At 53.3% G+C, this 12,913-nt stretch overlaps 1 protein-coding gene across 3 annotated transcripts in view; it reads right to left on the bottom strand.

The window, feature by feature from the left end:
• The window catches only part of TTC7A (tetratricopeptide repeat domain 7A), a 117,024-nt gene that overhangs the window by 59,689 nt on the left and 44,422 nt on the right, over positions 1–12,913 (bottom strand). For 2 of the 3 annotated variants that reach the window (XM_010967740.3, XM_045504873.2), the window contains exons 6-8: positions 10,003–10,081; positions 9,022–9,179; positions 8,338–8,401 (exon numbers count right to left, since the gene is read on the bottom strand). In XM_010967740.3, the coding sequence (XP_010966042.1) occupies positions 8,338–8,401; positions 9,022–9,179; positions 10,003–10,081 (301 nt within the window). Of the gene's footprint in view, positions 1–8,337; positions 8,402–9,021; positions 9,180–10,002; positions 10,082–12,913 lie in introns of those variants that run through there. The other variant, XM_045504874.2, reaches the window with a different exon arrangement.

Genomic DNA, 12,913 nt, shown 5'->3' with positions numbered 1-12,913 from the left:
GAGTCTCCTTTCATTCAGAGTCCCGCAGCCCTTCTCTGCCTGCCAGGACACTGGCATCTTGGAGGATACAGGCCAACTGTTTCATGGAACAGCTCCTTGTGTGTTTGCTCTCATCCACTCACAGAAAGAGCTGCAGGTATTATCTGGAACTGTCTAGATTGGGTGAGTGGCTCTGCAGCTTGACTCACAGAATAGGAGCCTTGGCAGTGGCCCCTCTGCCCTCTTCTCTTCCTCTGCAGGTCCCCCAAGTCCCCTCTGATAAGGACCCCCCATACCTCCTTCCCATCACCCCTGTGTCCAGCCCAGATTCTTCTGACCACAGAACTCTCTCCTCTCTGTCCCTCCCCAGAAATCTCCCCACAACCCAAGGTCTCTGGGCTTGGCATCCAATACTCAGGAGTTTAGCTCAGAGTTGCCAGGCGGCTGCTCAGAGAGTGAGGAGGTGAGGGAAAATGAGCTTTAGGAGTGCGAAATTCAAGGGGGGAGCCCTGTATCACCAAGCCTGAAATCTCCCCATCGGGAAATGGGGGCCCTCTTGTTCTGTGGCCTGTGGTCACACCCCATCTTGTACACTCACACGCTGGGGACAGCACTCAGACTCGGGAGTAGCTAAACAGGAGACCCAGATCTCACTGGTCAGATCCCACCAATGTGTCCACAGGTTGTCTTCACCACCTCCCTCGGGGCAGGACTACTATCCTCTCCTTCTCCAGGTCAGGAGCTGAGGCTCGCAAGGGTGATAGCTGCAGAGGCAGAAGCTCAGCAGCCTTTGGACTGTCGGTTCTGGATGTGTCCTGCTGTGCAGGCCTGAAGTGGGTTCCATAGAGACTTCTAGAAGGCAAAATGCCTATGAGACCCAAGGATGTGGTTCACCCACAGAGGCATTTCAGTATGGCAGGCCAGTGGCCAGGGGTCCTGATGGCTGCCCCTCCAGGCACAACAGGCAAGAGCTGCCCATCACCCTGATGGACATGGACCATCCCCAGGAGAGGGTGCCGGGGGTGCCAGGAGATGCCCAGAAAGGCTGAGCACTGGTGCCAGCCTGGTCAATAAGAGCCGGTCAGGCTCCGAAGAGTTAAGGGAGAGGAGTGGAGCGGGAAAGAGGCAGAGAAATCCCCCTCCTTCCTGGCGAAATCCACCCACACTGGCACCAACAGGAAGAGAGACGAAATTCTAAGGAGAGCCTTGGCAGGAGCTTTTTCACCGAGGAACACAAAACTCACTCTGCCCCTGGCAAGGAACCTCCCCACTCCTCCACCTCCAGCAATTCCCCAGCTCTGGTCTCCCAGGGTGGGGCCAGGAGGGGGAGCCCCCACCAGGCAGCAATGAGGGTGGGGGGGGCAGTTAGGGAATGAGAGGATGGAGACACAGTTCCTTCCCTTGGGGAGGGGCTACGGAAGCGAGAAGCAGCAGCAGCACACGATGCACAGACTGAGCAGAACTGCCCTAGAGCTCTGGTGGGGGGGGGGGGGGTCCTGATGGAACGGGGGCAGGGCGGGCAGCCTGCACAGGTGGCTCTTCTGCAGGGCGTGGGGGGAAGCCTGCCAGGCACATCCAGGACCTCAGGACCCACCCATGTGGACTAGTCTCATGCAAAGGATGGTCAGCAACAATCTCTGGCTGGCCTGTCCTCCCAGACTAGTCCCTGCCAGACCCCAACTCCCAACCCCCGGCCCAGGATAAAGTCCTAGCTCCTTTCTGTGGCTGCCAGGGGGCCTGCCCACTTAGCCAGCTTCTCCTCTCCACTAGCTCCCAAGTCCTTCCCTACAGCTTCCTCTCCTCACCAAGTCTGTGTTTGCCTCTGTCAACATGGATGTCTCCTGGCTCCTCCAACCTAACTCAGGTATCCTTTCCTTCCACCACTGGGCCCCCCGCATCCGCTCCCAACCCTGGGCACACACTCTGGCCCCCGCACGCCCCACTGGCTCATCAGTTCTTGGGGCAGGCCCGCACACAGCACTTGCAGGTGACATTCGAAAGAGAAAGATTTCTGGGCCTGGTGTGGACACTTCCTCCTGTTGCCCGAGACCTTGACCTTTAAGAGAACAATGTCTCTGAATGTGTGCCTGGTGGGAGGGAGGCATGGATTTCCAGTACTGGGCAAGCATGAGGTCAGAAAGACAGGAACAGAGGAGGGGATCACAGCAGCATCTCATCCTCCTGGGGACCACCCCCCACCCCCAACATGCAGACAGCAGGGGAGGCATCTTCTCAGGGGGTCTTCAGGGCTTGGCACCTGTGCCAAGAAGGAAGCGTGGGTCCCTAAAGGAAAGCCAAAAGCAGAAGTTTGCTAAGTGGTTGCTATGGTTTTGGGGCAGGGCTGTGGTGAAATGCTCCACTGCATGCAGGGCAGCTGGGCAGCGGCTGTGTACATAACCATGGTTAACAGGGTAGGGTGGGTCCAGAGCAGAAAAAAGGAAGTTGTGGGGGCTGGCAACAGGGTAGGAATCCCCATGCAGCTCAGGTGCCAGAGCAGGCCTCAGTGCCCAGGGCCTCAGACCCTCTGGGGGCTTCAAGTCCCTGCCCAGGGTGCCCCAGGTGTGCTACTCCATCCTCCGCTGGGCGCACGTCCTTGAGGCCAGGCGATGCTCACAGCTCCATCAGCAGCCTTCCCTGAACCAGTCCCAGCCACACTCTTTCCCTTCCGCCATTTAAATGTCCTCACCAGAAAATCCTCCAGATCAGGTGCAGTGACAGACATGAATATAGAGAGTAAACGTTCTTCTCACCACGGTGCTTCTTACTCGTCTTGGAGTAACGGCAGGCTATTCTCCTCTGCTTTCCCCTGCAAAACCCCTGGGCCCCCCACCTCTGGGGGTGTCCTGTTCTGGTTTAATCCATGCGTTTAATCCCAGGCAGGGCTTAGCAGCTGTCCCTGCTCCTAGCCTTCGGCCCTCTGCTGTCCTCCCAGGGGCAGTCTCCCCAGACTAAGGGACGTTTACCCCAGGCCCCCAGCAGGTCAGAAGAGGAAAAGCCAAAGAAACGTGCTCCTCTCCAACCCCCCATCATCCAGCATGACCCACTTGTGGTCTTTGGACAAGCATCCATGAAGCAAATATGGGACCTTATGAAAACACCCTGGAGCGCATCTCCATTTCCTAAGGTACGCCAGCCCACAGGACACCTAAGGCCAAGTGGTTCTTGCTCAAATAGGCATTCCTTACGTGTGTGCCATGCATCTGAGGAGCCGAATTATCACTACCATCATCTCATCTGGCCTCATAGTACCCTCACGAAGGGGCAGAATGAAACCACCGAAGCCCCCTCTGCAGTCCGGCGGCCAGTCCAGGACGCCTTCTGCTGCCTCATGGGACTCCTCTGCCAGCCCCAGTCTGGACCCTCTGCTGGCTGCAGGGCTGCAGATGGCATGGACCTTCACTTGGCCCAGCCCTGTTTCTCCTCTCTGGTCCTGGACACAAAGAGGGTAGGAGAAGGAACTAACTGGTGAAGCACTTGGTAAGTGGCATCTCGTAATTCTCACAACAACCTTCTTCAGTTCTATTGTCCTATTTTATAGATGAGAAAACTGAGGACCAGAAAGGCTCCTCAAGACACAGATGGGGGTTTAGGACCCAGAATAGAACCTAGATATTCTGACTTGACTCCTGGCTCTCCCCTGCCTCCTGGTGCCTCTGAGGAAGTGCCCACTAGCCCCGCCCACACCATCAGAGGCCCTGGGGTGGCTCTGCTTAGGAAGCATCAAAGCAAAACACAAGGCTGGGCTTTCTCCATCTGGCCTCAGGTGCTGCTTCTCTGCAGAGAACAAGCTCCTTGGACCACGTGTCCAGGGTCCTGCTCAGCCCTGCTCTCAGTCTCTCCGCTGGCCAAGGAGCCAGCTTTAGGGCCCGCTGCTCACCCCAGAAAGGAGTCTCATGGGAGCATCTGTGCCTGGCGCCTGCCCCTCCCTGGAGGACGCTGCCATGTTCTCCCTATGCTGTCATCCTCTACAGCAGACATAATTACCACCGGCTCTTGAGCTGCCAGTCTACCGAGCCAAGAAATAACATGCTCTGTGCCGCATCCCATCTACCCAGCGACCCAGGCCGGGCCCACGCCAACCCCCGCCCTCCTGCAGCACTGGGCTCCTGCAGCAGGAATCAGAGCTCTTCCTGCCAGCACGGGCGAGAGGCTCTCCCACCTCTGCTGCTCCGAGTGTTCTGAGCTGGCAGCGTTAACAGACCCTTTACCGTCGCAGCCTGCAGCACGGTGGGGCCTCGTGTTAAAGTAAACCAGGAGCCAGGAGCTGGAACAATCTGTGCTCATCTGCCCAGTCCCAGATGGAATCAAGCCCAGGAAGCACTTATTTTTTTTAAACCGAACAGTATCCTCAAACCAATTTTTCTCCCAACCAAATCTGAGCCGAAATGTTTTCAAAAATTGCTAAGTCAGAACCCAGGATTTATCAGGATAAAACAAACACATTTTGGACATCCACAATGTACCAGGCACCTTTGTGTTCATTTTCTTACTTCATTCGTGCAATCCCTCCAAGGGACACCTTATTAGCCCCATTTTACAGATGAGAGAACTGAGGCTCAGGGAAGCAAGATGCATGCCCAGGCTACACAGGTGGTGAATGTCCAATTCAAGATTCAAATCGCTGGATGCCTGACACTAAGCATGGATGGCAGTTAGTATGTTAACCCGCAGGGTCCCAGGCCCCAGAGGTTCACCCACCCACCCACACTCACTCAACCATAGCCCTTTCAGGTCCCAAGAGCCTGACACCAGCAGCAACTTCTCCCCTAGATGAAAGAAACAAGGGCCCAAAGATTTGGATTTTAGATGCCCTAGAGCAGGATTTTAGAAATGGCAGAGTCCTGTACCTCCTGGTTACCCAACTGAGAAAATCAGGCTGGTTTTGATACACGGTTCTTTCAAAAGCTAGACTATGCACTTGGGATTCAGCAGATTGAGGTAATTCCTTTTGATCTGGGGACGAGAATTTCTTCCATGTCCCTAGACACACACTCCACATCTGGGACAGGGGCGTGGTTTAACTATGCGTCTTTGTATCTCCAGTGCTGAGCATGGCCTGGCACACTACACTGTAGCTGCCCAAACAAGATTAGATGGATGGACAGAGATGAGTAGATGGGTGGGTGGACAGATGGGTGGATGGTAACTGGGTGAGTGGATGGATGGATGGGTGGGGATGGGTGGGGGGATGAATTTTTAAATGCCCTTTTGGTCCCCAAAACTGGATCCAAAACACAAATCTTCTTCAGCCAGTTATAACTCACATTCCTTGCATTTCTGTGAAAGCATTTGTAAAGTTTCTATGTGCCTCTCGAAAGACAAGGACTCTCCATTCACTCTCAACACACTTAGCCTGAAGCAAAAACCCTATCCAAGGTACCAGCCCCACACCCAGACCCCATGCAGGCTACTTCTCTGAGTTCCAAACCACAAAATACGGGCTGCTGATGGACTCAGGAAACCTGCAAACACCCTCTCCCAGAGCAGCTGCTCTGGCGACCCTGGAGGCAGAGAGCTGTGTTGATTACGCCTCCTGGCCAGGCTGTGCTGGAGCAGCTTTTACTGCGGCATAATGAATTCTGCAGGTGAACCCAAGCAGCAGTCAAGGCAGCCAGCTGCTCCTAGAGGTTTCTCCCCATCATGTGCAGCCAAACCCAGCCAGCATTAAAGGGAGATGAGGAAAACCCCGCTGGTACGTGAGGCCAGCCTGAGCCTCAGGGGTCAGTTGAGGGGTCAGAGCGGGAGCCCGGGAGGCTGGCAGCGGTGACCACACCTGATGGAGAATGGGACCTGCGGGGAAGGAGGGGGTAAAACAAGGGCAAGTGAGAAGTCAGAGGTGGTCTGTTCACTCTGAGAAACCGTTCGGAGCCACAGTGGCCAGATCCAGACCCCAGGTGGAAAGCCCCAGTAGAAGACACCAAAGCTACATCCAGCACCAACGTCCTCCCTCAAATATCTGAAGCTTCTAGATTTGTGATAGGCTGGGGTGTGAGCAGGAAGAAACCAACCAGCCAGCCCTGGAAGAGCGTCTCCTCCTGGCTACAGTGCACACGGCGTCTGAGCACTTCCTCGGCCTTGCATGCCACAGGGAATTCCCAGGACACCCGCCTGGCCAGCCGGCCTGGGCCCCCGAGTCGCCTATGTGAGCTGGCTGATCACACACCCTCTTGCAAACAGTAAAGAGCTGCCTGGAGGGAAACTGTATATTCAGGAAAATTCACCTTGGCTCCAAGTGTGGGCCACTTTTTAGTAAAAGGTCATTCTCTACTTAGAGATACAGGGTAGCTTGAGGGTTTGGGCAGAGGGAATAACTTTAATGAAAGGCATCTGAACTCTGGTCCTGGGTACCCAGATCGAGCAGTGGCCACAGAATATGCCTGTGGATACAGAGCCCAGCCTCTGCCCCTGCCAGGGAGAAAAATGATGACCATTCTCACCGACAGCTATGTGCCTGTTTACAAAGCCCTCCCCAAGCCCTGCCTCATTTGATCCTCAAAGTTACTCACTGGCCCTTTTATAGATGAGAAAATTGACCATCAGAGCAGTCACTGAATCACGGATGTGATTTGAATCATGCCTGCAAGGATTATTAATGTGTGACTCTGACTGACCAAGACATGTACCTGTCCTGGACCTCACTCTTCTCATCTGTAAGATGGGAACACATTAGTATCAGACTGAATAAATAAACGGTTGTTTTTCAAGTGGCTCAACACAATGCCTACCTATATGAGATAACCAGCTTGGAACCTGGCAGAGAAAGGACCTAAGAAATGTTCCCATTTTCACCTTTTTATTTCCAACCTGTAGACCACACTGTAACCCTCAGCACAAGAAGGTGAGCGCAATGACCTGTGTTTCCTGAGACAGGTGACTTCAGCACAGTTTCACCTGACGGTGTAGATGTTGAGGCAGCTGACGGGGGTGCAGGGGGAAGCCAGAGGGTACTGGTCTATGGCTGAGGTTCCATAATTAACATAATTAGCAGGGTGTAGGTTATGAAAAGTACACCGTTCTCCCACAAAAATCAAATATGGCACTTGGTACCTCCACCTCCACATCGGGCTAACCAACCAGCTAGATGTCCCCTCCCGGGAGCAAACACTGACCCCCAAGCACTCACTCTCCAGACCTTTCAGGACCATGCTGGCCAGTCTGCCCTTGGGATCCTAACATCCACGCCCCTTCGTGGGCACTCTCAAATCCAAATGGACTCCGCCGCACTGAGGAAGGACACGCTCTCTCACCCCTAGACCAGTGTCCCTCCTTCTGTCTACTTGCTGGGGGACCTGCTCAGCCAGAGGCAATCCACTGACCAAAGTTCTCTAAGCAAACCCTGGCATCACACAGACCCAGGTGTCCAAAGACCATTTGTTTCTGGCTGTTTGGGGGACCCAGTTTCTTGAACTCCACTTTCAGACACTGCTCTCAGATACATCATTTTAAAACACTTACTTCTCGAACAAGGGGTCCTCAGCTCATAAGCTCCAGAGGGCCCCTCAGTTAGAGGACCCATGGCTCCTGCTGCTCCTGCCACCCCTCCTCCAGCTCCCTCGGACCACCCATCCCCATCTCACCGCCCCTGGACCACACAACCACACCTCTCTCCCTCGCTGAGGCTCCAAGGCACTTGCGTGCATGTGTGTTTGCCTGGGGCAGGAGAAGTGGGTCTTAAGAAAACAATCTAAAGAGCATTTCACACATGCTCTGTCCAGCACACCTCTACCCCTCAGCCTTAGAGTCCACAGCACTCAGACACCGAAACCCTGAAGAGCTGAGTAGTGAATTCATTTACTGCCCACCTCCCTCACTAAAATGTAAGCTCCATGAGGGCAGGGAGATTTCTCCATTTTTGTTTGCTGCTGCATCTCTGGCATCTAGAACAGGGCCTGGCACAAAGTAGATGCCACTCAGTATTCAGAACTGCATGAACAAGCGTCTTGCACAGGCACCCGTACCTCTGTGAGCGCCTGCTGCCCCACAGGGGAGGAGCGGAGGCTCACAGAGACTAGGAGACCTGCCCAGGGCCCTTAGCTGCTGAGAGGCAGAGCTGGGCTCTGCATCCGCGCCTCTGCCTTGAAAGCACCCGTTCCTCTACCCTCTTCCGTCGTCACATACCCAGCACAGAGCTGTTCATGCAACATTCAGTTGACTTGCTGAGACCTTTTGTAATTACAGCAGCCGCGGGTAAGGGCTGGTTAGCTCAGTCCATGCCCACACCTAAATCTCATGACGAGCCTCACCTCTGGCATTGGGGAGCATGAGCTTCAGGCCCCACGTGGTAGCCTGTGCCCAAGCCCCTCAGCCCCACCTCACAGGGTGGAGGCAGGAGGCCCGGGAGGAGGCCCTGGAGCTTACCATGGACTCGCTGATGAGCAGCAGCAGGAGGGCTTCCTCGATGTTGTCCTTCGGGCAGTAGAGGCTGGAAGACACAAACGTCAGCCCAGCTCCAGCGCGCTGGCCCGCCACACTGGCCCTGCTGCCCCGGAGTCAGCACCTGCCCTGGTAAGGTGACCCTCTCCTGCATAATTCACGGGCACCGGATCCCACTGGTAGCTCTTTATCGTGCCCCGGAGTTATGGATCTAAAAGGCTGCAGTGGACCTAAGGCTGGAAATCCTGCGATGCTCTTGAGGGGAAATGCCCCTTCCAGCCCCCAGCACTGCATGAAGCGGCTGGGGCAAGGAGCAGAGAAGCACAAGGAAGCAGCTTTGCTGGGCCGCTCACAGAGCCCACCTTCCATTATTGGCATGAGCAAGACATAAGGTGCGTTAGGACTACTGGGAAGGCAGGTATCCCCAATTAATTTATTTGGCCTTTGGATGCCTTATAGGATCCCCTGAGCCCCGCATCCTCCACCCCCAAAGACCTGCCTTCTTCTCTAGTCTATCTGGCTCCTGCTGATACTGAAGAGTCTGCCTGGCAGTAAGCTGGGCAGTGGCTGGAGGAGAGTGTGGGGCAGAGAGAGGGGCCACCAGTGGGGCTCAAACCCCAGGTATGATGGCATGAGCCTGGCGTGGTCCCCAGAGCAGGTAGGGCTTACTTGTCTCCTTCATAGAGATGAGGTTTCCGCAGGGCCTGTGTGATGAAGGAATTCTCTTCCTTGCTCATGAACTCGGGCAGCGGGTGGGACAGGGGGCTCCAGTAGCACTCCTCGCTCAGGGAGTGCAGCAGGACCCCTGCCAGATGCTTGGCCGCCATCTGGCAGAGGGGGAAACTCAGTCGCAGGCACCTGTCGGCTCTCCCCTGCCGTGGCCTAGCAGGCCCTCCACCCACCACCCAGCCAAATCTGCCTGCTTGAAATGCACTCTCCTTCCGGGAGGCCCACCACTCCACTCCCAAGGAGCCCCCTCACTTCTCTGTGTCCCCATCATTGAGCTGTCCCACCCCTTCTGTTGGCCTCTGATGGCTCCTCCTTTATCTTTTGTCCTCGCTCCTCTCCTAGACAAGAGGTGCATTTCCTCTGCCTCCTGGCCCCAGGGAGCCTGGCACAGCTCTGAGTTCACAGGCCCTTGCAGATCATAAAGCCACCGGCGCAGGCAGCTCTCTCTATCAGATAACTTTCTGATATTGGACTGAAAATTCTAGGGCGAGAGCAGCTGTGGCCCTGATTTGGGGTGAATAAAAGCCTAAGAAGGCAGGCGGGAACTGGGGCAGGAAAGCAAGCCAAGGTTATCTATTAAGATCATAAACAAACCTCTTAAGAATTAGCTCACCACCTTGCTAGGAAGGGATGACAGGCGGTTTCAGCTCTGATCTAATGCTAGGGGTTACGTGTAGCACTGTGATGAGAAGGATGCTGAGGACACATCCTAGGCTGAGAGGAAAGGAACTCTGAGATTGACTAACAATGTCTGCTGTGAGCACAACAGGGAGAGGACAAGCATGCATGCAACACATGGTCATCCCTGATTCAGGGGCTGCCTGCTAGGACTTCTGCTGTTTCCCACTAAAATTGACCCCTGAATAAACCGAATAAACCAGCCACAGCCAGCACCCAGCCCTGGGGCCTCCTCCGTGTTACCACTTTGAAGTTCTGAGTTGCTTTGGTCTCCACAGAGCGCAGGACCTCCCGGAGCTCTCTCATGCCTTTTACGATGTTCCTAGTGGGAAGACAGCAGAGGCAGGGTCATTACCAGCCTAGTTCCCACAAATGCAGCCTCATCAAACCTGCAGATGCTAGAAGGACTGTTTGACTGTTACTTAAAAACATCCAACAATTGGCATGAAAGGTCAGAATTGTAACACCAGGATCCTAGAGGCCCAGGACATCACTGATCAAAGAACAAAAAGGCTCCTTCTTGCCTATGGCCTCCCCAGACACTCAGGCCTCCAGTTCACCACCAGAAAGGGACCAAGACTGAGTATTTCAAACAAGATGTTATCTTGGCCCAAGTGCTTTGGGCTGGTGTCAGACTTTCTGACTTGAATCAGCCTCAAATTCTCCATCTTCACCTGCCACATCTGGTCTACACTGGAATCCATTCTCACCAATCTGTCCCTACCACCAGGGCCCCAGACTGGCCTGCATCACCTGGGGCCTAGACGACAGTGACAGCTGGTCTCACCCTCTCCAGTCAGCCCCCTGTGCCTTAAAGTCATTTTCAAGCTTTTTAAAGTGTGATCCATAGTAAAAACTACATTTGACATTGCAACCCCATATATATGCACACATTGCTTACATGAAACTCAAGTTTCTATCTCTACTACATGCAATGCAACCCACTCTGGTATTTTCTATTTTATGTCTCCCCCTACTCTCCTATGTTTAAAATGCTGGTTGCAGCCCACTAAACAGATTTTGCAACCCACTAATGGCTGTGGCCTGAGTTTGAAAAACTGCACCTCACTGCTCCTGGAGGGCTCTGCCTGACATGCAAAAGTCATCTTGTTCCTCCCCAGGTTGGCCCTTCATCAGTGCCCCCAGGCTTACAGAATCCAGTCCGAGCCCTCAGCACGGCATCCTAGTGCTGTTGGGTCTGCCCCTTGCCTCTCTGCCATCTCATCTCCTGCCACTCAAGTCCCTTTTGAACAGCCATCCACAGTTACCAATGCCAAATCTTGGCACAGACTTCTCCCACTGCCTAAAAGGGTCCTTCCCCTATTCATCCTTAAAAAAACTTGTGTTTTCAAACATCACTTTCCAACATCATTTTTTCCCTGCAGCCTTCCCAGGCCTCTCCCCACATGTGACCCTCCCGACTGCATAGCTCTTGCCCTGTGTTAATTCCTCTTTTGAAGCAAGCATGGCATTTTGCGGTTATTCTCCATTTACAGGCTGATCCCTTTGGCACTGCGCATCCCCTGAGGGCAGGGCTCCTGTCTTGTTCCTGAAGCTCAGCCCTGGCATGTGGCGTGTTCCGCAAATGTCTGAGGACCATCCTCCTCACTTGTTCCAGGGGTTCCCTGGATCACAGCTTGCAAGGGAAAGCAGAGGCTTGCCAGGCCAGTAAATTAAGAAATGAGAGATCACAGAGGGTGAAAACCCAAAGGTGGAGGCCAGGACAGTCACGTGAGCCCCTCCTGCATCTTTCATGCATGAAACAGATTCCTGGGAGCTTTGGAGCCTGGAGCCATAAAAAGATACGACATCAATTCCCTGCCTTCTGGGAACCTCTGGTTTCAGACAAGCAAGCCCCAAATGTGCAAACAACCAACATTATAAACTCAGATCCCTGTTCATAAGGCTGAGAATGGAGATAAAGACCTGTGGGATAGAGTCAGAGTCACAACGACCTTCCCTAGTCTGCTTAGAACTGCTGAAGAACCGGGAGGGGCCGGTAGCACAGGGCATCACAGGGCCCTCAGAGACAGTTCACGCCTGGGCACTGCTGCTGAGGGCCTTGTGGCCCAAGGAGGGGCTCACCCCTGTGGGTTGTGCATGGTCCCTTCCTCTATAAAACCAGGCCCTCAGCTTCAATCAGCATCTCCCAGACTCGGTCATCTGCACACCACATCTATAATTTTTGCCTAGCTGTACACCATCAGTGTTATTATTCTGCGTAATGCTTTTCTTTTTATCTTCTTCCTTTTTATTTCAGTAACTATCTCATTTTAATCAAAAATACCTGAAATCATGGATTTGGTGTACCTAGTTGTTTTGTTTCAGGTTTTTTTTGTTTTTTTTTTTTGCCAATAATTATTAAATAGAGAAGTACTTTTAAATAGTTAGTCTGTGCCTCACTTAAAATCACCTTGTGTATCACTAGAAGTCTTCATCCCACACTTTGAGAAACAATGGTTTAGACCACAGGTCTAAAGTGGGACCAACAGCATCAGCATCCTGGGAACTTATTTGAAACGCAAATTCTGAGCCTTCCCCACTCCAGATCCGCTGAATCAGAAGATCTGATGTAAAGCCCAGCAATCCACATTTTTGTCAAGTTTCCAGAGGGTTCCAATGACACTCAAGTTTGAGAACCATTGGTTTAGATGATCCCCAGTGTCTTCTAGTGCTCCCCGGCTTATAAGTCAGGTTCTAGAAGGGACAACCCGAGCTTTGCAACCAGATCCTAAATCTGTAATCTAGGAAAAGCAAGGTAGCCTGAGTCCTAGTCTCCCCATCTGTAGGAGGAGTCCTCATTTGCTCACAGTGCTGTCAGGAAATGAATATATGTGAAGCCCCAAGCACACCAGGCATGTGGTAGAGGCTCAATGAATATTAGTCATTTTCCTTTCCCCTTCTAATTAGGGTCTGAAAGATCATATTACTTATGTTTTAGTTTGCCACATTTTTTTGCATGAAATTTCAGGAGCTAACGAGTAGGGGAGGGGAATAAAGTAATCGAGGGGCTCCTCCAGCTTTGTGTCCATCTTTCCTTCCATTAGCCCTGCCTCCACAGGGGACAGAAGAACAGGATTCCTTGGCAGGCAAACCACACCCAGGGACAGGCTGGGAGCCCCCACAAGCCTGAGTGGGAGAGTCTGCAGCAGAA

The sequence above is a fragment of the Camelus bactrianus genome, chromosome 15 (assembly GCF_048773025.1).
Source record: "Camelus bactrianus isolate YW-2024 breed Bactrian camel chromosome 15, ASM4877302v1, whole genome shotgun sequence".
Lineage (NCBI taxonomy): Eukaryota > Metazoa > Chordata > Mammalia > Artiodactyla > Camelidae > Camelus > Camelus bactrianus.
The sequence above is the reverse complement of the archived record's forward strand: the minus strand, read 5'-3'. Positions and strand labels throughout refer to the sequence as shown.